General features: G+C 49.4%; 1 protein-coding gene across 1 annotated transcript in view; it reads left to right on the forward strand.

Moving 5' to 3' along the window:
- The window catches only part of LOC101529224 (acid-sensing ion channel 2), a 231,577-nt gene that overhangs the window by 196,999 nt on the left and 10,319 nt on the right, over positions 1-24,259 (forward strand). Inside the window, exons 4-5 of the mRNA XM_058676233.1 lie at positions 20,387-20,537; positions 22,929-22,985. Of these exons, the coding sequence (XP_058532216.1) occupies positions 20,387-20,537; positions 22,929-22,985 (208 nt within the window). The remainder of the gene's footprint in view (positions 1-20,386; positions 20,538-22,928; positions 22,986-24,259) is intronic.

Genomic DNA, 24,259 nt, shown 5'->3' on the forward strand with positions numbered 1-24,259 from the left:
AAAAGGTTGCTTTGAATATCAAATCAGACCACCATAGAGTCCAGAACCCTGGCTTGGAGGCTTTGGGTAGCCAGATACTGCCATGGGACCGGAAGGGATCTGCCCCATTGGCATTCAGCCTGGAGCCCAGGAACGAGCTGGGCATCTTGGGGAATCCACAGTAGCTGACAGAGAAACTGCCTCCTCAGCCCCCGGGACTGGGCAATACTCTCCAAGTGCATTCTTAGGCCTTGAGAGAAACGAAACCGCTTGCTTGTACCAGGGGCCGGCCAGCTGCCTTCCAGCTCAGCAGTACCAGAGAGGTGGACAGACAGCAGCTGCCATCAAGCCACCTATCCCATCCCCTCAAAGTCACATGTTTCAACAGCTCTGAAAGAGACATTTCTAACAACTGATGCCTTTTTTCATGGGTTTATTTATTGATTTACTTATTTGAAGATCATAACAGAAAGAGGTCTTATGTCTACTGATTCACTTTAGTGCCTGCAACAGCCAGGACTAGGCCAGGCTGAAGCCAGGAGCCAGGAACTACATCCAGGCCTACCACTTGGGTGATAGGGACCCAAGTGCCTGAACCATCTCCTGTTCCCTTCCAAAGTTGTTCAGCAGGCACTGGATTGGTAGTAGAGTAGCTGGGACTCAAGTCAGGTACTCCAATATGGGATAGTCCTTCTAAACCGTGAGTTAACTCTGCCACAATTCCATCTTGATTGATAACTTCCTAATGTTGCTTGTCAGTGTATATTTTTCTTGATGATTTGCAGCATAATGGTGCATTTGACAATGATTACCATCTTAGATTTGATGAAATACAATGATCTCTCTGCTCTCCTTCAGTTCAAGCTTTCTGAAACTTCAATGATTCTGTGACCTTCAGTCAGACCATGTTTATCTTCTAGGAGTGAGTCCATAAGCTCTCTGGGGAGACCATTTTTTCCTGGTTCTTTGCCACCCCGTTCACCGTAGACCAGCCACACAGGCTTCTCAGCTGGGCAGCGCCTCAGACCCCACCCCACACCTCCAGCACCTACGTGTTACTAGGATGGCCCTGTGAAGTGGGAAGACACGGATAGAGTTTTTAGTTCTGGCTTTTTGCCTGGTCCAGCCCTGGCTGTTACAGGCATTTGGGAGAATGAAGCAGTGATTGGAAGATCTCTTAATCTCTCTGCCTTTCAAATAAAATATGTTTCATCTCAGCCTTGATACAGAAATGTGAAGAAGACAAGAGAGGGGACATTCTTAGAACTGGGCAAAGCAGGGGGACGGTTTTGTCTGGAGTCAGAGTGAATCGGGTAGACTGGCACTGAGTCGGGGCTACCCACGGAATGCTTGCACATGCAACCATGGGGCTAAACGCAGCATGACCACGGCCAGACAGTTCATATGGACGGTATCGTTTGCAACCATTAGGTTGTTTTGAGCTTATGGTCTGTAGATGCCATCCTAGGAGATGTAGTTGACTCTCCTGTGTGATATGCTTTTGGAAGAGAGGTGAACCTCCCCAGCATCACCCCCCTGGGAAATGCAGATAAGTGCCCCCGACCTAGTAGCTAGCATGGATGTGGTGGAGAGGGGGTAGGGAGCTTACCCAAAGCCATGTAGGCGATGGTGATACAACCCCTTGAGCCTGCTAAGGCAGGTGGAGAACACCCCTGTGCTCCCCACTGCACGTCACACTCTGACCGCAAAGAGCGGTGCAGGTCGCCAGGCTACAGCAGCCTTGCTTCCTTCCTGCACCTGGAAATAATGGATCGTGCCTGTTTCTCATCGCAGTCAGTAAGAGAGGACACCAAGCCTCGGTTTTTATATCTGATTGATAGTTTACGAGCTGAGTGACTGCGGTCTCAATAACAAAGCCGAGTTTAGTTGATGAATGAGAATGCTCTGGAATGCCTGAGATGCCATGTTGACTCCACCTGCACCAGAAGCTTTTCTGCAGTGATAAATTCTCTCTGGCATCAGGCGCTGCTGAAAGCCATGTGCACCTCCGAGGGCAGTTTCCTTGAAAACTATTCTTGCCTACATGTAGTTCTAGAAAAAAACCTCTGCAGATCGATATCCCTCACACAATTGTGTTACTGGTGAAGTCTGGAGTCCTGGGATGCCAAAACCAGGAAAGCCCTTGGAACCATCAAGGACTAACCCTTGCTTAGTGGCCTCCCAAACTTTTCCTTACAGTGAGACAGACCCAGAGAGGGAAACTTGCCTTGGTCACTCAGTAGCAACAGAGTCTGTTAGCAAGTGGAGCCCCAGCCTGGGCTCTTCCCTGGAAAAGAGATGGTAGCCTCCCCACATCCCAAACAGCCTAAAGGCTAGTAGGAAATAGGCATGTCAGCCTGTCAGTACAATAAGGGATGGCAGGTCCCAGGCCTCTTAAGACAAAAGAATGGATGCAGGAGGCTCCTTGGCAGAAGGATGCAGCACAGGCTCGGAAGCCAAGTCATGCTTGCAGGCTGACACACAGGGAGGACAGTTCAGAAATCGAGGCAGAAGAGCCTAGTGGTTGGGGATAGGTGAATGTAAAGACAGGAAGAGAAACAGAGCTGGGATCGTGTTGAGGAGACTTGTCATCTGATTGGAAGACGGGGGGGCAGGTCAGCTTGCTGGGGACAGGCCATTTCAGGGGGCTGTGGCAAAGGCCCAAGAAAAGGCTCATGACAGTCCCATGTGCTGCAGAAGTGGGGACGCTGGTGTTAATCTGGGGGAAGGAATCTGCAGCCTGGAATCTGGGGGGAAAGGAGTCAACATCCTTTCTGCAAAGACTACGCTCTTCCCTCCAATCCCAACAGGGCTAATCTGTCATGTCCAAAAAGAAAGAATGCTTTAACCCATACTCTAAATTCTAAGCTGGTCTCCACATGACAATTCTTAGGAATTGCATTTACATTGTCTGGGTAGTAGAAGCTGCCCTGCTCACGCAGGATAGAATGCCACCTGGAAAGTCCTTATGTCGGAGAATCTGAGTTTTGTAACCTAAAGTATTGCCTGTCTGACAATTAACCCTTGAGTCCGATTGACTTGACGCAATGAGTTTGTGCCTCAGTCTGGTTGCAGTCCAGGCAATTGGCAATGGGACTCCGCTCACCATGCCCTCCTTCAAGGATCCAGGCTCCCTGTCTTACAGCTCTGTCCCTCCTTAGGTTTTCAGACCCATCTCCCTTCAGCCATCAGTCAGGGAAAGAAAAACATAGCTACGCTTAACCATCCCCCACCTCCTGGGTAAGAACTAGCTGCATACCCCAGCTATGCTTTCAGTGGCTGTGGAGAGGCTGTCAGCCCAGAATGAAGAAGACAACTGCAGTGTGCACAGACCCTACCAGGCTGCCTTGGTTTATCTGCAGTATATTCACAGGGGGCATTTGGTGGGCAGGATTGATCCAAAGACCCCAGACAAATAGGGGTGCCTCCTAGCCTGGGGGCTGCTCATCATTCTGGCCTCTTCCGGCCTGCCTCCCCAGTGCCGGGAGCTCCCTGGTCTCCACATGTGCCTCCTAATGGATGACTTGTCCCTTGCACGCACATAGGGGGAAAAGGCTGTGAGGCAATTGTCAGGAATCCTCGCAGCCCAGAGAAAGGGCTGGGAGAATGAGAGTGATTCATCATGAAGACGTATAAGCCGATCGGGCACTTCCTGATCAGAGCTGTTTAGCTACCCAAAGGGATAGTAGGATAAATTACAGCCGGAAGAAATAATAGTTACAACCTTGGCATCTTACACGGTGAAGGCTCGTTCCACTCACTCATCATGGTGCTTTTAAAGTTTAGAGGGAGACATTTGAGGGTGCCTGGCTCTGTGTGTTTGTATCTTGCACTGAACAACTGAAGGATGGCTTCCAGGGAGAGAGGACAAGTTCGGTATTTATAAGTGAAATCTCTTCCTGGGGTTGCACGTTCAGACGTGTTTTTTTCTCCAGTCTCATTTGATTTCTGGTAGTCAGGGGCTGCTGGCCCAGCCTCTGAAAGGGGCTCTGCTCTCTCTCTGTTCCCACTAAGATCACTGTCAAAGAGCTAATGATTCATAAACGGGCTTGGCAGCCTGCACGTGTAGCTGCTATTTAAAAGACCCTTCCTTAAGCCCTTTGTGAAGACCATGGACCTCTGAATAATTAAAATAATCCTCACCTGACCCAAGGTTGGCTGACTTTTACAGCCTGGATTTTCTTGGAGCAAAGGAAAATGTTTCTGGCCCTTTTACCTGGGAGATAGGAGCAGGTCTGTGCCGTGTGGAGTGCTTGCCATGTGCTATGCACAATGCCCTCAATCCTGGCCATGCATCAGCTCATGAGAGCCTCCCAGGACGAAATATAATACTTGTGTTTCACACAAAGATAATTGGTACTCAAAGAGGCTCAGTAACTTGCCCGAAGTCGCCAAGCTAGCAGGAGGTAAGCTGAGTCTGCAGCTTAATGTGTCTGATTCCGAGTCCATCATTCTTCTCCTAACACAGTCCAGAAGCGGGGGGCGGTGGGGGGTTCCTGCCTGTGAGATTCTCTGGATGACGCCAGAGATGAGTCTGTTTATTCATGTTTTGAAAAGTTTCCGGGAAAGAATTCAACCTGGATCCACAGGGCCATCCTTGCTACTCAGAGTAGCAAGTCTTCCTCCTCCTCACACAGGTAGCTGGGCAATGATCCAGAACTGGTCAGGGCATGAGCAACAGACAGGTGTTCCAATGAGTGGCAGGACCAGGAGTCCAAATACTCAGGTTCTTGAGCAAACCCTGTCCCCGACCTCCAATCCCTTCCCTTCTGTGAGCTTCTGTGAAATGGAGATGTGTATCCCACCTTGAGAGGGAGAGGGAGAGAAGACCTTTAGTGGAGCATCCTGAGGCAGGCAGAACTGCCTCTGCAATGGTTCTCTGATAAACATGCCCTCTTCCTCGGGGTGCTGACTGCTCTGTTTCCCCATCTGTAGAGCTTGGTTAGCGAGAGTACCTACCTGATAGCTCACCTGTACGAAACACCCAATCTCAAGGTGCCTCCACGTGTCCATCTCCCCACAGTCAAATAGGAAGGCCAAGGAGCCAGGCAGAGGGCTTGCATGGGAGTTGTTTGTTCCTCTGACAGGAGAACGAACACCTGGAACTTGCCCATGGTCTGGCCATTTGCATCTGCTGGCCTGTGATGCCACAGCCACACAGGGCGAGTTCCACTTCAAAGGCCACTTCACCAGAGCAGCAGGAAAGACATCAGAGCATTTTGTAGTTGATCGATACTGCTTCGGTTTCTGCAAGTGCTCTTTGCAGACCGAGATGGGAGGAAGTAGGGTGGGCAACCTGACATGTCTGGGAGTCACTGCATGGCAGATGCTAGACACACATGAGTTCTGCAAATAAGGACCTGTGGAGGAAATCTCACGTGGTCGTGACCATCCAGACCCCTGATGGGGTGTCAGCTCTGTGTGGCCCCAGTCCAGACCGTGGTCTGCCGAGTAGACAGATGTTGTCAGTCCACTGAGCTGCTACCCGCAGGCTGACCTCTCACTATGTGTCTCTAGCACAGCGGTAAGTTCTGCGAGGTGGGCAGAGGCTGAAGGGTGGTCTGTTTAGATCTGTGATCCAGGGATTGCTCCGCAGGATTGCCTGCCGCCTTTCTAAATCCTCAAGGAGCCAAGCCCTGTCCCAGGGACCGCTAGGGCAAACAAGAGGCAGCAGATTGCCCAGCAGGACCAAAAAGCTCAGACTGGAGAGATCCTCTTCCCCTCCCGTCACTTCCTTTTTCTTCCCCATCTCACCTGGGCAGGTGCCAAAACTCCAGGGAGCGAGGGTGTAGTGCCAGGGAAGAGGATGACATTTCCAGAGTCCTTGTCACATTGCTACTTGTTTTTTGATAACTTTTGTTGATCGAAAAGCAGAGACAGTGAGCACTTCTGTTCAGTAGTTCACTCTTCCAGCTGCCCACATTTGCCAAGGCTGGGCCAAGTCAAAGCCAGGAGCCAAGAACTCCATCTGGGTTTCCCACATGGGTGACCCAGGTACTTAAACCATCACCTGCTGCCTCCCGGGCTAAGCATCAGCAGGGAGCTGGGATAGAAAACAGCCTGGACTCAAGCCCAGGCTCTCCAAGATGAGGTACAGGCAGCCCAAGCTTAACCACTGCATCAAGCACTCACCCCTTGTTTATTATTTAATGCTCTCGCACCCCCACCCCATAGATGTTAAGACAAACACAGGAAACTACAGGAGCCCAACTACTCTGCCATGTTTTGTTGGTATGAAATCCACGGAACAAGAGGATAGTTTAAAGTTGTGAAAAAGAACCTGGACCTGTGTAAGAAACGGGACACCGGGTGCCAAGGGGGTTAAAGCATTGCTAGGCATAGGGCAGGGGAGCTGCAGCTGGAAACCTGATTATTTTCAATCTTGCAGTGAACCCTGACAAAAATGGATTATTTGAGGAAGCTAAGGAACAAGGTGTAGAATTCACAGTGCCAGCACCTGGGAGCCAGCCTAGGCATGGCTGATGCCTGAGTGCCCTGCCACCCTCATCCTGAATCCAGCAGCACAAAAGCATAAACCTCGGGTCCCACGTCTCAGCCTTGCAGAAGTCCACAGAAGCCACATGTTGCGTGTGTCCATCAGTGTCACCCTCATGAACCAACAAAGATGGATGTCACTCATGGGGACTGCATGGTACATATACCGTCCCTGCTAAGCCCTGATAGGCTGGGAGGCACGCAGTGCAGCTTTTGGCACACAATGACAGGTAGAGGCAGGGAGCTCAACCCCTGGGCCTGAGCGTGAGCTCCGGGCTTGGTTCTGTCCTGGGCACCTCCTACTGGCTCAGTGGAGCCCCAGGATGCCTGTGCCAGGCCTCCAGGGGGCTAGCTGCTGGAGGCCAATCCCAGACTTTTCCAGCTGCTGTGGCTGCCTCTCTGAGTAAGGAGCTGCCTGGCCCTCCACGAGGAGGAATGTCCTGAGGATAACCCAAAGCTGCTCAGGTAGGGACCTCACCTCCTCTCCTCCCCTCCCCACACAGGGGATCCCACAGGCCCACCTCCTTCCTAGTTTGCCCAATTCCAAGTCGGTCCTGGAACTTGTGAAACTTGAGTGGGGCAGTGGCTTCTGCTGAGGACAGGAGGGCTGCAGAGGCCAGCATGGCCAGGTCACACTGTGCACGGCCCATCCCTCACCCAGCAGCCCCGCTTTTACTCTTGGCCCAGGCAGAAGACTCCCTGGGACAGCGGACCCTCCTCATCTCCCACCCGCGTACATGGAAAGCTGCTAAAACCATGACTGCAGTTAAGTGTGTTGAGATATGTGCTGTACTTTTTTTTTTAAAGCCATGATGTGACCCAACTGACTCCCATTTCAAACACACCCACTAATAAAAGTAAGACTGCCCCCTCTGCAAAAGAGACTGAACTGACAGCCAGGTGCCCCACCGTCAAACTCCCCAGCAGGTCACCCCCACTGGGGCATCTGTGTGGCTGTGTAAAGGTAACACATTTTGAAGAAGCTAGGTGACAGCCCAGAAGCAGAGTGCAACCCAGGTGAGAATACAGTGTGTGTGTGGAGAGGGGCAGGCTACTTAAGCCCCGCCACCAGTCACTCGATGTGGGCGTCACACCTTGGGTCATGGAAGTGGAACCTCTTGGCATTGTGTAGTATGTGCCCTGCACAGCTGTGCCCAGCAGCTCTGAGACAGTCCAGTGTAGTAGAGAGAGACCACTCCTGCTGGCCAATTCTGAACTCTTTCATTGAAGATGCTAGAAAGTGACAGCTGGACTAAGGGATTTTCTTAGAAAGATGGAAATGCACACAAAACTAGAAAAAACGTCTACAGGAGGAGGAGAAGGAGGAAGAAAGAGAAGATGAGGAGGAGGTAAAAAAAAAAATACCCCACAGTGCAGAGATGCATTCTGAGATCTAAATGGCCTCTATCCAGTACCCAGATCTGGTCAGAGAAAGAAGCTGGGGGAGTCGAAACCCCTGCTACTGTGTCACAGGGCCCTATCAGTGCAGACAAGTCAGATTGTGCATCTGCCTGGGCCCCGGGCTCATGGGACTGCCCCACACCTGAGCCCTGACAGCTGTAGTGCCTGGCTCCACATCAGCCTGTGAACAAGTGCCCAAACCAAGCCAATGGGACTCCAAGGCCCAGATTGATTCCTGTGGGTGAGACCACCTCTCTACCCTCGATGCCCAGAACACATCTTCCTCCCATTTCTATCAACAAATCACACGCTGAGACAATTTGCTGAGAACACGCTGCCAGCACTGACAGCGCTTGTCCAAGAAATTGTGTCCCGATGAAGATGGGACTATAATGGTGCCTCAGCATGCACCAGCACACACCAGACGTGCTCCTGCCGAGGAAGCTCTCACACTGGGGAAGGAGGGCACAGGCACGAATTTAGCAGGGATCGTACCTACTGATGATGTATATGCACTGCACATGATGTGGGACTTGCAGCAACAATTATGGAGAAGTCTTCAGTCGCTCAGCTGATACAGAGCCAGGGCTGGTCCCTGGGCACTGAGCACTGCACCCCAGCCAGACACGCCCTCCTATGCCGGCCTCACTGCATTGCCTGAAGCTGTGCCTCCAGGCTAGTCTTCTTGGAGCTCTGTGCCTTTGACCATGCAGTTTCCCCTACCCCAAAAACACCCCTGCCAGTGCCGAGCTGGATTCACTCAGTGGTTACCCCTTTGTCCATAAACTCCTTTCAGAAAGCCCCCTGAACTGTCTGACCATGTGCCCCTGGTGCTGCTGAACTCTATTACTCTTCTGTTAAAGGCATGACTGTCCTTTCTAAATGATAACACCTGGGTAACAGGAAACACATCCTACCCATCTTCCTAGCCTCAATTCCTGGAAGTGTTTGTGGAACAGATTTAGGCACTTAATAAAGGTTTTTACTGAACTTGAGGAAGATGTAGATGGTGGGAGAGTAGGTGGGTAAGGAGATGGATAGATGGGTGGAGGAAGGGAGGGGACAGGCAAGTGAGTAGATGGATGGAGGGAGGAGGAGGGAGGGGCAGGCAGGCAGATGCATGGATGGATGTGTAGGTGGGTACATGAATGGAGGGATGGAGGAAAGGAGAAGCAGGCAGGTGGGTGGAGGACGAATGGGTGTGTGGATGAAAATAAAACTGCAGAGGCTGTCTCTGCCCCCGTGATGCCAAAACAGGGAAGGATTCTTACAGAGCTTCAGATGCATATCTACAACCAGCCAGGCCCAAGGTGAAAGTCATGTTGGAGTGAGGCAAGTTATAGTCTTTCCCCAAAAAAAGAAAACCCCTCATCTTGCATTTTTTTTACATAACCAATTCACATTTTCTGCTCTTGTCACACTCTCTCCCACTCAAGACATTCTTACAATGGATATAAGCTTATTATTTTATTATTAGTCACAAACCATGGGTAATTCACTTTCTGAATTGATTCTTATTGCTCATTAAAGTGCTACATCAGCTACTATTGCTACTTAGTTCCCAGTCAGCAAACAACCTAGTGTGACTCTAAAGCATGAGGAAGTAACACCCAGTTTTGATTGGGCAGCTCCTTTGGGGTCCGATGGGTCCAAATGCCCACCAGGGCCACTGCTAGGGCAGGATGTGGCCACTGCTGCAGCAACAAAGTCTGATCGGGGATCCTGGTTGTTCTATATTGCATGGCTTCTCCATGTGCATCTTTAGCAAATGTGCTTTTTGATGGTTTCCACATAGGAAGCCTCTCAAAATAGTGTTTCTCTTGGCTCTAATCCCAATCAGATGGCAGTGTCAGATCAGTTCTAAGAGCAGATCTCTGATTGCTTGGTGAGGTCTGCCCTGTGCCAGCATGTAGGGGGCAATGTGGAAGGGAGCAGTCACTTGGTCTGCCCAAGTGTCACCTGTGGTAGGCTACACCTCAAGGTATCTATCTGAATCCAGATGCTGTGAATGAGGAGGCGGGGGCCACAGCGGGGCTGGCACGTTAAGGGCAGAGCCGAAGTTAGGCCACGCTTGCGGCCAGACAGCCCTGGGTTTAAGCACTGCCTCTCTGCTTCTTAGCAGTGTGGCACTGGGCAAGTTTCTGAAATCTACTTACCCTTAAAATAGGGAGAGTAATATATCAATAGCCGAGTTGTGGGGCAGAATCGATGACTCTGCCCACCATTTCCCATCCTGGAGTCTGAGAAACACATTCTCCCATCTCTCAAATGTCTTGCAACAGCTTCCATCTACCTACCCAGGCCCCACTGCCTGCCTTCTTCCTAGGAGACAGTTGTAGGAAACCTCAGTAGCTGAGTTCCAGCCCCTGCTTCCTCGTCACCCTCTGTCCGTAGGGCCAGAGCCCAGGGACTTCCTGTCTGCACAAAGGGACAACAGACAATGCAACCACCACTGCCATGGGTGATGAACACGGTGCTTTGAACAGGGCCTGGCACCCAGGAAGGTTCAGTAATGAGCAGCAGTGTGTATGCCATCGGTTTATCTACAGTCACCTGGGCAGTGGTACCTAATCCCATGCGGTCACTGAAGATCCCATGATATCCTTAGAGGTGTGTAACTTGGGGCTGGTGCAGAGTAGGTGCTGTTGTTCAGCAGCTTCCTGATCCCGTCCTTTCTGCCTTGAGGGGTGGGGTACACAGCCGTTTCTGTGCTGCCTGCTACCACTCGTCTCCTCTGAGACCCCCGCTGCCTCCTCCATTACCAACCTACTGGTGGATTCAATTCCAGCATTTTATTTGATTTTGGAATTGTTTAAAAGGAACACAATATAATCATTTGAGAATACGTTTAAATCACTCGGCAAAATGCAATAAAAACATCAAACTGAAAAATGTAGCTCAGAAGGGCTTTAACTTCTGGGTGAGCAAGACAGAAGTTTGCACTTGTAGTGCAAGGCGGAGAGCAGAGGGGGAGTCCCAGGGTGCAGCTAGGATCAAGGGCACTTCAGAAGGCCACCTGATGGGAGAATCAAGTCCTCTACGCACAGCACCCCCTAAAAAAAGAGGCCCACAAAGACTGAATGTCACATTCAAGGTCACACAAGAACACCTGGTCAGGGCTGAACTTACCTTGACACAGAGTATATGGGAACCAACTGTGTGAACTGTGGCCCTGCCTCACTCGCAGAAAGCAGCCCCATGAACTCCTCTTCCACACAGGCTGAAAGAGAGTAGGGCGTATAAGGAAACAAGTATCAAGCACTATGCACCAGGAACTGCGAAGAGATGCAGCAATGTCAAGAACGGGGCATACACATCGGACCAGCCTCAGGCCGGCACCTGCAGTGAAGGGCATTCCCAGGAACTTCCCTTACCTAGAGATTCATGGTCCACCAGAATGAGCAAGCCCTTTAAGTCTCAGGGAAGCCCAGGAGCTGCAAGAGAATGTTTCTGCTTTACATACAAGGAAATTGAAGTCAGCATAGTTGAAAAACTTAGCCAGAGCCACACAGTATGCACAGTGGTGGCACCTGTCACTCCTCACCACTCTTTAGCTGTGCTGGCTAGAAACGCAGGGTTGGGACAAGCTCCACGGATCTGGGAATGTGCCCTGAGATGGTGGCAGGAGGGCAGGTGCTTCCATCACTAGGATGCCAGGTGCATCATAGGAGTTAACGACTGTGCCAGCAAAAGCCCTTCGGAGTGCCTGGTGAAATAATAGCCCAGACCGTAACCCCCAACTTCTGTGCCCTGCACCCCAACAGTCTGAACAGTTTGTTCCCCAGCAGGTTGAACATGCTTTTTGATGATGTTCTCTCCAAAAGCAGATCACAACAGGGACTTCCTTCCTCACAATCCCAAGGCCGCTTTCCCCAGACAGCAGCCCTCCTGCAGGCTTTGAGCCAACATCACACAGGCCCTGTCTTGATCAGCATCTACAGAGAAATGGAAGAATATCTATCTTGAGCCAAATACTGAGGCCAGACAACTCGCCCAAGTGGCCGCCCATTTAGCATTCTTCCTGCTCATTACAGTGAGATCCATAGACCCACATGTGTCCAAGACTGCAGTTCAGCTGCCCTCCGAGTAGGACTCCGAGAGGCCACAGTCCCTGCCCTATGCTTGCTCTTATTATGACACCACCCACTCCAAGGTGGGGAAGGAGTGGTCCCAAGTGGTTGAATGTGAGTTTTTCCCGCCCATGACATGGGTGGAGACCCCACATAGATCTCAGACGAATGTGTGCCTAGGGTCTTTGGAGTATGCATCTGCATCACCGACACAAAGGCAGGGTCCAATAGCTCTGGCCATCGCTCACTGAGCTATAGCCACCTGCTCCTTGCTGGGAAGGTGGGAGGGCAGTCACGGCTCACGTGAGACCATGGCTCCAGTGTATCGGCATCTCCTAGGCATCAGGCATTCTAGAAGACGCCCCGTATTGCTACACAACAAAACAAGCAAGAGCATCTTCATGTCCAGCTTTAGAATCCGTCTTAGGGAGGGAACCACCTTTCTCGGGAGACCACCATGCTAAACTAAGATGCCATTGGACAGGAAGTTTCCATGAATCCTGACTTAAAAAGAGGAGCTGGCTTTGCAGCTTGATGAACTAAGCTCTAGCTGTCTGCAATACCAGCATCCCTTAAGGGCCCCAGTTCAAGTCCTCGCTGTTCCACTTCCCATCCAGCTCCCTTAATAATGCACCTGGGAAGACTCATGGAAGATGAACCAAATGTTTGGGCTCCTGCCATCCAAGTAGGAGACTCGGATGGAGCTCTGGTCCCCTGAGTTCTGCCTGATTCAGTCCTGGCCATTACAGCTTTGTAGGAAGTAATCCAATGGATGGAGTCTCTCTTTAGTAAATAAATCTTTTTTGAAAGTCATGGTGGGGAAACGTGAGGAAACAGAAAGGAAGGAGAAAGGAAAGAAAAAGGTGGAGAGGACCAGGCCTAGGTGAAGGAACAATAGAGCCCTTTCTGCCAGTTGGAGGTTTGCTCTTGCGACACAGATTCCCTATCAAGGCCCCTCAGAAATCTTCCATATGTTCTCATACCTTCCTGTTAGGCAAGTAAGCTTTCTGAAGAAATTAACTAGAGGCCAAGTTTGATGTCTGGTCTTCAAGACCCAGAACAGAGGCCCGAAGACATGGGCCAAAGGCAGTGGCTGGGTTGTGCTTCCCTGCTTAACCTTCAAGACTGACAGCACTTCCTTAAAGTGACTAGCAAGTAGCTCAGGGTCAAGTCCCCTGCATTAGGGAGGGTCACGGAGGCTCAACCACTTGCCCAAGACCCAGGCAGAAAGCCCAGCTTAGTCTTAGCCACAGAGCACTTCTTGTCAACACAGGCATCCCCAGAAAGAAGGTCAGGATCTCAGCCGCATGGGTTGAGGGAGAAGGCAGGGCAAGCCTTACCGGGGCTGAGGACTCTGGCCTTCCCCTGGAGAGGAGCCTGCAGATCGCAGGGGTTTCAGCGGGGAGGCATCGTGCTCAATCCCTGCAGCAGAGGCCAGCAGTGGCTGCCACTGTAAAGGAGTCAATGGGGGGCCAGGTGGGCGTCTCTCTCTGTCCTCACCTCTCCTCCTGTGCTTCCCAGCTACACATTCACAAGCGGTTTTTCCAGCTTCTCAGCATCTACTCATACCAAGATCTGTGTCAAGGACTCGGGGTGTGGGCTGCAGATGTGCCAGACTGAGGGAGCCCTGTAAAAGCCTAGGAGCTCAAACTGGACTCCCTTAGGGCCTCTGGGGACCTGAGGGCACACAGGGGCAGCTGTGCCCCCTGAAGCGCCACCTGCTGGTGTGTCTCAGGATCCTGGGCTGTGTAGAGGCTGCCAAAGCCAGTGTTGGCAAACGTCAGCTGCTTCATCTAAAATAGAAACCACTGTTGCGAAAACCCTGAAGATAGTGAAGCCATGAAAGGCAGACACCAGGATTTCCATTTACAGACGTTCTGAATTCCTTGCTTGGTTCTTAAATTTGAGCAATAATCCCAGAGTGGAGGAGTATAGATGGTCAGGTAAATGCTGGAACACCTGCCGAGGTTCAGTCCTGGGGTTCTTTCCTCTCCCCCGAGTCTGGCTCACTCGACTCCCAGCTTTGTTATACACCAGTGAACTCTCACTTTTCTCTTGATTTCACTCTCCCTCTCAGCTTCAGACCCACAGATCCCACTGCCTGGTGATATCTTGTTTTGGATGTTTCATAATAACTTAAGCCAAAAGGGGCAGAGATTTGCTGATCTGTAGAGCCTGATTGTCAAGAGAACAGTGGTGGAGCTGGGCCTTGTGTTGAATGAATGACAACCTCATAGAACATGAAGGAGCTAATTGGGAGCGGGGCATGAGTACCAGGCTCTGGGTGAGCACTCACTAGCTGCTGGGCATTGAACTTAGTGACTCAGATGGGGGACCTGGGAGCTTGGGGAAATATATGAAAGATCTCCCAAATCACACACCGTGACAGAGTTTTGCAGTTCAAGGCTCTGCCTGGATCGATTGCCTGTCTCTACTTCTCAGGTTGGAATAACAGATTCAGGTTCCATGATAAGGGCGGGGGAGACCTTGCAAGTCATTTTCACCCAGTGCTCAAACTTCCGTTCCTATCCCAGCCAAGTAGTTATGCGGCTTCTGCTTGAATGGCCCTGGTATAGCACAGCTCACACCCGAGACAATGATGTTATTGGTGAATCACACTGGTGGCTTAGAAAGGTCTCTACTCAGTGGAGACAGTATTTGTCCTACTTTAGGACTGAATAATGCAATGCAGATAACAGGACTATCACGGTGCCGGTGACATCAGTAAATGCGTGCTTCCCCCCTCTTCCCCATCTTACAACTATTTTTGTGTTGCTCTTTCCCTTGAGACTCCAGAAAAACAAATCTAATTCTTCTAGCCTGTGACAGCCCTTCAGATAGCTGAAGACAGTGCTTCCCGGTCCCCCTGAGGCTTTCTTTGCCCAAGATAAACAAATACTCCAACCCACTTTCAGACACTCCTTGACAAACAAGCACTGGTGCTGTGCACGCTATAATTTTTCAGCTGCTGTCACGTGTGAGGCTTCAGAGAAGTCAATGGAACAAATGATAAGCCGGCCAGGCAGGGCAGGTGGAGTTTCTGCATTATAACCTCTGCAAAAAATGGAAGTGGGACAAAGTGGCTGGCCTTGAACATAGCAGAACTTCACTAGCTATACTCATTGTCCATCTGTTGCAAGAATCCATTTTAGTAGAAGAAAAAAAAGTATCTTATTTTAGGGCCCTAGTCTCTAATAAAAGCCATGAGTGGTCCTTTACAAAGCCAGCGTGAGTATTTATTCATCTAAATTTGACCAATATAGAAGACCCACTCCATTCTTTAAAAAAAAAGATTTTTATTTATTTTCATTGGAAAGGAAGATATACAGAGAGGAGGAGAGGCAGAGAGGAAGATCTTCCGTCCAATGGTTCTTTGCCGATCCTAAGCCAGGAGCTAGGAACTTCTTTCCGGGTCTCCCACGCGGGTGCAGGGTCCCAGTGCTGTGGGCCGTCCTTAACTGCTTTCCCAGGCCACAGGAAGGGAACTGGATGGGAAGTGGAGCTGCGGGATTAAAACTGGTGCCCATATAGGATCCCGGCACGTTCAAAGCAAGAACCTTAACCACTAAGCTATCGCGCGGGGCCTGACCCACTCCAATCTAAATCCATATACCGTTAACCTCCTAGTTGGCCTTGGGCATTATCTACCCCCAAGGGCCATCCTCACTTACAGGTGGGGGAACAAAAAACTGAGGGGACCAATGACTTACCCAAGGCCATACAAGAAATGTGTGAAATTCCAGTCAATTCTTGAACTCTGAAGATGAGAGGGTAAAACAAAGCTTCATGGGAAAGGAGCATTAGGGCAGTTAGAGAAATGAAAACAAAAGTGCAGAAGGTCCTTCTTGGATTTTTCTCCATCCTATCTGCTGGTGTCCTGGCCGCGTGGGTACAATGCAGTGAATAAGATCAGCATACGTTCGGAGTCCAAATCTGCTGGGCTGTATCACTCACCAGGTGTGTGACCTTGCACAGGTTCTGTAACCTTTCCAAAACTCATTTTACTCATCAATAAAATGAGAATAGGAATGACTTCCATCAAGGTGTCCTATATATAAAATTAAATAAGGGTAGAATCTTGACTCCCGGTAATAGTGCAGTAGCTAATATTAGACTAACTCTCCTGGAAACTACAATCATAAACTCTGGAAAAAATGTTTTGATACCACTCTTGGAAAGCACCAGAGACTAAAGCAAGGACACACTGGAGGAATACACAGTTCTGGAGGGGAGTCCCGCTGGGTGAAAACACACTTATTTACCTGAGCCTTGGTGGGAGCTCAGAGTGCTAAGGGAACACTGAGAATAGAGCTCAACTTGCAATCAGCAGGCATTTTGTTAAGGAGCCAGAAATCAGAGTTTAGCGTCACCAGAAAGGCTGAGAACTGTGGGAAAACTCTAGAAGGGGAGTCCTACAGAAGCTGTACATGTCCCCAAACCCAGGGCTGAGCACTGAACTGCACAGGGATGAGGAGAGAATCCAGGAAGCGTCCACGGCAGGTATCTCAGCAGGGAGACAGGCTGGAAGTCATATCTAGCCACGGTGGAAAGACTTGATGAACAACTCCAGCTTCTTGGGAACTAAGATCAAATACGCAAGTCCAGGAGCTAAAGGCAAAATTAAAATATACTCATCTTTAAGCAAATCCTTAAAACAGTGCCTCCATGAAAGCAAAGAGATTCATTATTAATACAACCACCTCCTGGAACAAACCTCGATGCCATTTGGAGGAAGCTAACCACCCAGAGCCACTATAGTTTTCTCTAAAGTCTAGAATACACCCTGAAACAGACACATGAAGAAAGGAAAAACATGGAAAGAACCAGTAGGAACATAGGTATTTGTAACCTCAATGTCACCAATATCATACATGAAAAAATATCACTAGAGATTCTGTAGATATTAAAAATGAAAAGGAAATACTAAATATAGATTTATGTTAATAAATTCACAAACTTAGATGAACGAAATTAATTCCTTAGCAGAGGCATAACTTACCAAAACTAGCAAAAGATTTGAAAAACTTTAAAAATGTGTCAAAGGAATTGAATTCGTAAGTTAAAATCTTCACATGCACACACATGAGCACAAGGTTCAGTTGGTTTCACTGGTGAATTCTATGAAACATTCCAGCTAGAAATGATATCAACTCTATACAAACTAAGGGAAAAAAAGAGAGGAAGTATTCTATTACTCCTTTTATTAGGTCAGCTTATCCCAAAACTAAAGAATATTATAAGCAAAGTAAATTAAATACAATACCCCTCATGAATATAGATCCAAAACTCCACAAACATTAGTAAACAGGGCCCAGTGTGGTAGCCTACTGGCCAAAGTTCTCACCTTTCATGGACCGGGATCCCATCTGGTCGCCGGTTCATGTCCTGGTTGCCCCACTTCCCATCCATCTCCCTGCTTTTGTGGCCTGGGAAAGCAATCGAGGACGGCCCGAAGCCTTGGGACCCTGCACCAGCGTGGGACATCTGGAACAGACTCCAGGATCCGGGCTTCAGATCAGCTCAGCCCCAGCCGTTGTGGCCACCTTGGGAGTGAACCAGCAGACAGAAGATCTTTGTCTCTCCTTCTCTCTGTAAATCTGTCTTTCCAATAAAAATAAATCTTAAAAAAATTAGTAAACAGATTGAGTAATATGTAAGGAGAGTAATAAATCCTAACCAAGTGAGGTTAATCCCAGCAATGTGAGTGTAGCATCTGCAGATTAATTAATATCATTTATTGTATTAACAAAATCACATGATCGTCTCAACAGAAACAGAAAATGCACTTGTTAAAAAAAAAAAAAAGACAGTACCCACTGATGATAAAGCAAACAAAACCCTGTATACTAGAAATGGGATGGGACGCCCTCAGTCTGATGAGGTATCTAAGGGAAATGTCCCTAACACACGGGAGGGTGAGACGGTGAACACTTTGTACCTGAGATCCGCAATAGGCAGGAGTGCTCTCTCTCCAGTCCTGTCCAGCGTCACGCTGGGGTTTCTCGCTATTGCCATGAGATGAGGATAAAGATTAGAAAGTTGAAAGTAAAACTTAGCAGTGAGAGAATGAGCCGCTGATGCAAACTAGAGCATGAGTGCATCTCAAGAATGTTACACTGAGAGGAAAAAAGCCAGATACATACTCCATGATTCTATTTATATCCAATCCTACAATGGATGGAACTGGCTCCTATGGACAGAAAGTAGCTGAGTGTCTTCCTGATGTAGATTGCTGGCAGGGAGGTGGGGGTGGGGAGGGTGACCACAAATAGGAACTGTCTGGGGCCAGTGGAAATGATCTATGCCTTTATGCTGGCAACGGTTACTACAAGGATGAATATAGTTTTAAAAATTCAAGAATGCTGTACCTTAAAGTTAATGTATTTTATTGTATCTTAATAAAGTTAATTTTAAAGTAGGAAAAATAGATCCATTAAGAAAATGAACAGATTACATCACCATGTGCACATCTGGTAAAGGACATGGATCCAGACTGTACAGAGAACACCCACAAATCAGTAGTCCAGTGAGAAAGAAGCCAGACATGGAAACAGACCCTTCACCAAAGACAATGTGAGGGAACTTCAAACATTCATGGAAAATGGGATTAAAGGCTCATTTGTGATACATCAACCCTTCGAAATCCTTGCATATGACTCACCTTCAGAAGTTCATGAAGGGCCAGCCTTGTGTCACAGTGGGTTAACTCACCACCGGTAATGCCAGATGCCAGCATCCAATGTGGCCAATGGTTTGTGCCCCAGCTGTTTCACTTCCAATCTAGTTCCCTGCTAATGTACCTGGGAAAGCAATGGAAGAGGCTTTGACCCCTGCCACCCATGTGGGAGACTCAGATGAAGTCCCAGGCTTACGGCCTTCAGCCTGGTCCAGTCTCAGCTTTTGTGGCCATTTGGAAAATGAACAGGTTGATAGAAAATATATTTTTCTCTTCAACCCTGCCTTTCAAATAAATAAACCTTTCTTTTGGAAAAAAAAAGTCATGAAAGTACATACTATGAAAAAATGCATAGGTTCACTTTTTGCTTTAATTCAGCCACAAATATTTGAAGTATCCCTTGTTTTACTAATGGCCAATAAACATGTAGAATTGTTCCTCAAAGTCATTAATCATCAGAGAACTGTGAAGAGAACCTGATGGAATTATACAATTATGAACCTAGAAGAATGGCTAAGATCTAAAAGATGGACCTAATCAAGATTTGCATGATGTGACCTAACTGGAGACCCCACAATACTATTGATAGGAATACAGAAAGCAGTAGAACCACCTTAGGTAACAGTTTCCTAAAAAGTTGTATTTATATCATCTATCTTGTGGACTAGCCATTCCACTTCCAGTCATTTGCTCGTGAGAAATTAAAATTCATCTCTACAAAATGACTTATAAATATTCATAAGGGCCTTTTTCATAATTATCAAGAGCTGCAAATAATCCAAATGCCCATCATCAGGTGAATGCATAAACAAATTATGCTGTATTCATAGCCTGGAAAACTATTTGGTAGTAAAAAGAAATGAATTCCTGCTGTATCCGACCGTATGGGAAACTCACAAAAGCATGTTGAGTGGAAGATGCCAGACATAAAAGAGTGTGTTTGGTATAAGCTTCCAATTACAGCAAGTTTGAGAGCAAGCAAAGTCAACCTGTGGCTGTGGTCCCCTTGTGAGTGGGGACTGATTAGAAGGGGGGGGGAGATCTTTGGGATGATCAAAATACTCTGTGCCTTGACTGGTGTGGTGACTGCATAGGTGTGTGCGTTTGTCAAAATTTCCTCAACGGCGCTTGTGAAATGTGTACATTTTATTGCATATTTTCATTTTCCAGTCATCTAAAGGTGGTCTCAAGGATGTAACTTTAGGGATTAATACATAGCTAGTGTTCAACCTCCACCAGTTCCCTCATTTTTTGCCCTCCCCATCCTTGCCAGGCAAGGACCAGAAATGCTAGAAGAAAATGTATAGTCCATTGGCCCTCGAAGAAGAGACTCATCTTCCCCAAAGGGGGTCCTCCTCAGCTTGACACATAGTACAGCTTGACACATAGTGCTGTAGTGTGGGCCAAGGATCATCAGGAGCTGTGAGTGTTCTTCCTGCAGCCACGGCATGCTTCCCTGGGTTGTGTCCTCCAGGCCCAGGTCTGGGGTTTGAATTTATTACAGTGGTTATACCAAGCGATGTGATACGATAACATGGGGAAGCGAGAAGACAAGTGGTACAGGAGTGAGCGTCTGAGAACAGACAAGGCAGGAAGGCTAGTATCGGAGCCAGTGCTGAAGGCCCAGGCGGGCAGTGGAGTTTGAACTGTCCTGCAGTAGACACTGCACCGACGGAAGAAGTGGACGAATGAGCCACTGAGTCCATTGAGGCTCTACCAGCAGCATCCTCGGGGCTGACCCTGCTCCCTCCTTCCTGCCTTGCAGCTCACATACCTGCCCCCACCGTGGGGCGAGTGCCGATCATCAGAGATGGGGCTCGACTTCTTTCCTGTTTACAGCATCACCGCCTGTAGGATTGACTGTGAAACTCGCTACATCGTGGAGAACTGCAACTGCCGCATGGTCCACATGCCAGGTGGGTGCCAGGGGGCCACTATGCCAGGCTTAGTGGGAACCCCTCCACCAGCCACTCCATTTCACAGGCAGATAAAAACACCCAGTTCAGCAACCGAGTCCCCAGAAGCATCCAAATGCTTGGAGAACACTCATCCCAGTGTCCAATGTCTGCCAGTTATCTGTGGTGAGACCCCGGGTGCCCACGATTCTTGATACCTGTTCAGAGAAGCAGATGTTCCCCTCTTTTTTTTTAAAGATGTATTTATTTTTATTGCGAAGTCAGATACAGAGAGGAGGAGAGACAGAAAGATCTTCCATCCGATGATTCACTCCCCAAGTGACCACAATGGCCGGTGCTAAGCCAATTCGAAGCCAGGAACCAGGAACTTCCTCCAGGTCTCCCACACGGGTGCAGGGTCCCAAGGCTTTGGGCCGTCCTTGACTGCTTTCCCAGGTCACAAGCATAGAGCTGGATGGGAAGTGGAGCTGCCAGGATTAGAACCGGTGTCCATATGGGATCCCAGTGCTTTCAGGGCGAGGACTTAAGCCGCTAGGCCACTGCGCCGGGCCCTGATGTTCCCCTTCTAACATCCAGATGTCTGACACTCTTTCAAGTGAAGCAGAAGTCGATCAGCCAGCAAAAAATAATAATAATAATAAAGCACATATACTGATGTCTGTCTCTTCAGAGGCAGTCAGCGTGTCAGAGCAGAAGCGTGTAGTATGAGGAGCTGGATTGGGATGGGTGGGGGAGTTTAGTGCTGCAGCATGCAAGCATCACAGGGCTGGAGGCCAGAACTCCGGCTTCAAGCTGCTCTGTGCGCTTGCTGTGTGATGAGATACAAGCCACCAAACCTCTTGGTTCTCCCCTTCTGTGTCTTTCAAACACAATCACTAGTTACAAGATAAAACCAGGCTATGCTATTAAAAGGGGCGGGGGGAATCAGTGATGGAGAGAAGGAATTGAAAGTTGTGTTGACTGAAGGCCCACCATCCTCCAGGAAAGTTGCTGTGTGCCTGTGGTTGTGATCACATCCTACATTAGGTTGACCTCACTAAACCCTTACGTTAGACATTCAGTCCTTTAGCGGTTGTTTTCTGTTATAACCTATGCTCAAAGAAATGTGCTCACAACTTTATTGTGAATTATTTATTCACAATCAATAATCTCTTAGTGGTCTCAGCCTCCAAATATTGATCTTCAGAACTGTCCCTGTCAAAAGGTACTATGTCGAGGTGATTTGGTTGCCAGCTTGTCAATGGATGGAATTGCAACCCCTGAGTCCTACAGATCACCCCCCAAACCATGACTCAGTGAGGGCCAGAGGGAACTGAGACCAAAACAGTCAAAGTCAGGAAGATGGGTGGCCCTGGCTGTGGGGTGGCCCCTAGGAGCTGGGCATGGCTCTTCCCCTACAGGCCCCAGAGAGGGGCTAGGCCAGACTAGGGCCGAGGTTGTAGCCAGGGTGGGACCTGTGCCTACTTCTGGCCAGCAGGACTGTCAGAGAAGAAATTCATGCCCTCTTGAATGATAGCAAAAAGGCCCACAAGCCTCCTAGCAATGGGAGGCAGACAAGTACATTGAGTCATCCTGAGTAAAAAAGAAATCCCACCTGCTCCTTTGCTCTGGACAAGGATCTCATGCTGGGGCAGCAAGGGAAGGATGGCATGTAGACATTCTCTCCAGCTGCCACAGAAGGGAACTGAGATTTGGGGATCCCACAAAAGGACACCCCAGAGAGGAGACTGCTGCAGTGCGGGGTAGGTTGCTGACCCACTGCTGGGCACGAGTCACCAGCCAGGAAGGTTTCCTCCCACAGCCAAGCCACAGGCAAGCAGTTAGCGGCTTGAGTATCCCGCCATGGCATACCAGTGATATGGCAATTGCTAAGTGGAGTTAGGGGCAAAGCCATGAGGAACCACACAGCAGTAGCAGGGCATGCTGGGAAGAGCCCCAGCTTCCACATCACACTGACCTCAACTTGTTGTGTTGGAACACTGGGTGCTTAAGCCTCAAATCTTGCAACCAAAAGCAGATTCACTCGCAACTGAAAGAGGACACTCATGTGTGTTAAAAAGATGATGCATGGTATCCCCAACTCCCATCCTCCAGGGGAGGGAATGTCACTTGTCACTGGTTACCTGTGGCAGCCTCCAGAGTGACCCAGAAGGAGTTAGCCTGGTGAATCTTGTTGTCTACTGCTTGGCGTGGTTAGTGGCCTGCCTGGCTCACAGACCAGATTTGCACACAATCCTGCAGCCCCAGGGCACCATGCTCGGCTCCCCTACTGCTGCCCTCTCCTGGTCCCTGCAGGCGTAACCTGCCCCGAGCCAGCAGAGGAGATGTGCTGGCATGCATGATTCTACCTGAATTACTCTCTGTCTCTCTGCCTGTGTTTCTGCTTTTCAGGGGATGCCCCTTTCTGTACCCCTGAGCAGCACAAGGAGTGTGCGGAGCCTGCCCTAGGTCAGTACTGGGGAAGGGGAAGGATACCGAGGCGATGCCTGAGGTGTGGGGATCCATGCCTGGTGGGAAAAAAAGGGACAGAGGACCCACTGCACGGACAGGGGAGGAGGATGAGGAGGAAGGAGAAAAGGATGTGGAGGGAGTCAGTGCAAATGGATGGCAACTGGACGGGGGCTGGGGCAGAGAAGTGACAATCGCAAAGGAAGGATTTCAGGAGGAATAGTAGGTGCTGAGCAAGGGGAGGTGGGCAGAGGCTGGAAGATGATGGACCAGCCCCAACCAGTTGGATACCAAAAGAAACTTGGAGACTCCAACTCTCCCATCTTTGGTGGTGTCTACTCAGGGAAGCTGAAGTTATCCTACAACAATTGCACCTCTCTTGTGTTCCACTGAATGCAGGGCAGATGGGGATAGTGAGGTCAGGTTCCTCCTGTGTGCGCAAAAGTATGGCCAAGAGCCCTCCCAAAGCCAGCCTGTTGGGAACCTATAGTTGGACTCCTGCCCAAGAAAGAGCCACTCTATTCACCTGCCTCCATCCACTCCCAGGAAACTCAGAATCAAGAGAACAAGAGGGAATTTTAGGTGCACTCGAGTTGGTCCAGTAGCTGCACGTGCTGAAGTCAAGAGGGGGAGGCACCAAACTCACATGTCTGTGTCTCCAGGGGGAGACAAGAGGGCAGGCCCTGGAAGAGGAGAAGAGCTGGCTTCTGCTATGTACAAAAACTCACCAGGCCTGGGAGTAGCCAGAGCTCTGCTATGGCCAGAGGCCAGAGGCAGAGAGGGAAGAGGGGTCAGGAAGAAGTCCTGCTGCTCACTCAGTGGCAAAGGAGGACTGGCTGAGGGACTATTGCCATCCAAGTCAGGACAGAGAGCAGGCTCAGCTCAGACTGAAGCAAGCATGGAAGCTGGGGACTCACAGCAGATGGAGGGTCCATGCCTGCGGTCACCTGCAGGAGACACCAAGGGAAGGGGCATGCTTGCTGAAGCCACACATCAGGATTCTTGCCCGAAGCAGACCCAGGAGAACCAATATCAAGAATGGAAGGGTCTTCTTGAATTCCCTAACACTGGGAAGTGAATGGGGCACACGTGGCAAGGAATTGGGCCAAGGTCAAGGCTCAGTGGGGAAGTAGACTCAAGCACCTGGCTGTGGTGTGTCCCTGCAGTGTTGAGGGACAATGGTGCCTCAGGCTCCCTCATCCTTAAAAGAGGAGAGAAGGCCCCCAGATGGGTGGGGAGGCCCCTGCAAGGAGAGGAGTGAAGGTGCCTTGCCT

This window comes from Ochotona princeps, chromosome 17 (assembly GCF_030435755.1).
Source record: "Ochotona princeps isolate mOchPri1 chromosome 17, mOchPri1.hap1, whole genome shotgun sequence".
In the NCBI taxonomy this organism is placed as follows: Eukaryota; Metazoa; Chordata; class Mammalia; order Lagomorpha; family Ochotonidae; genus Ochotona; species Ochotona princeps.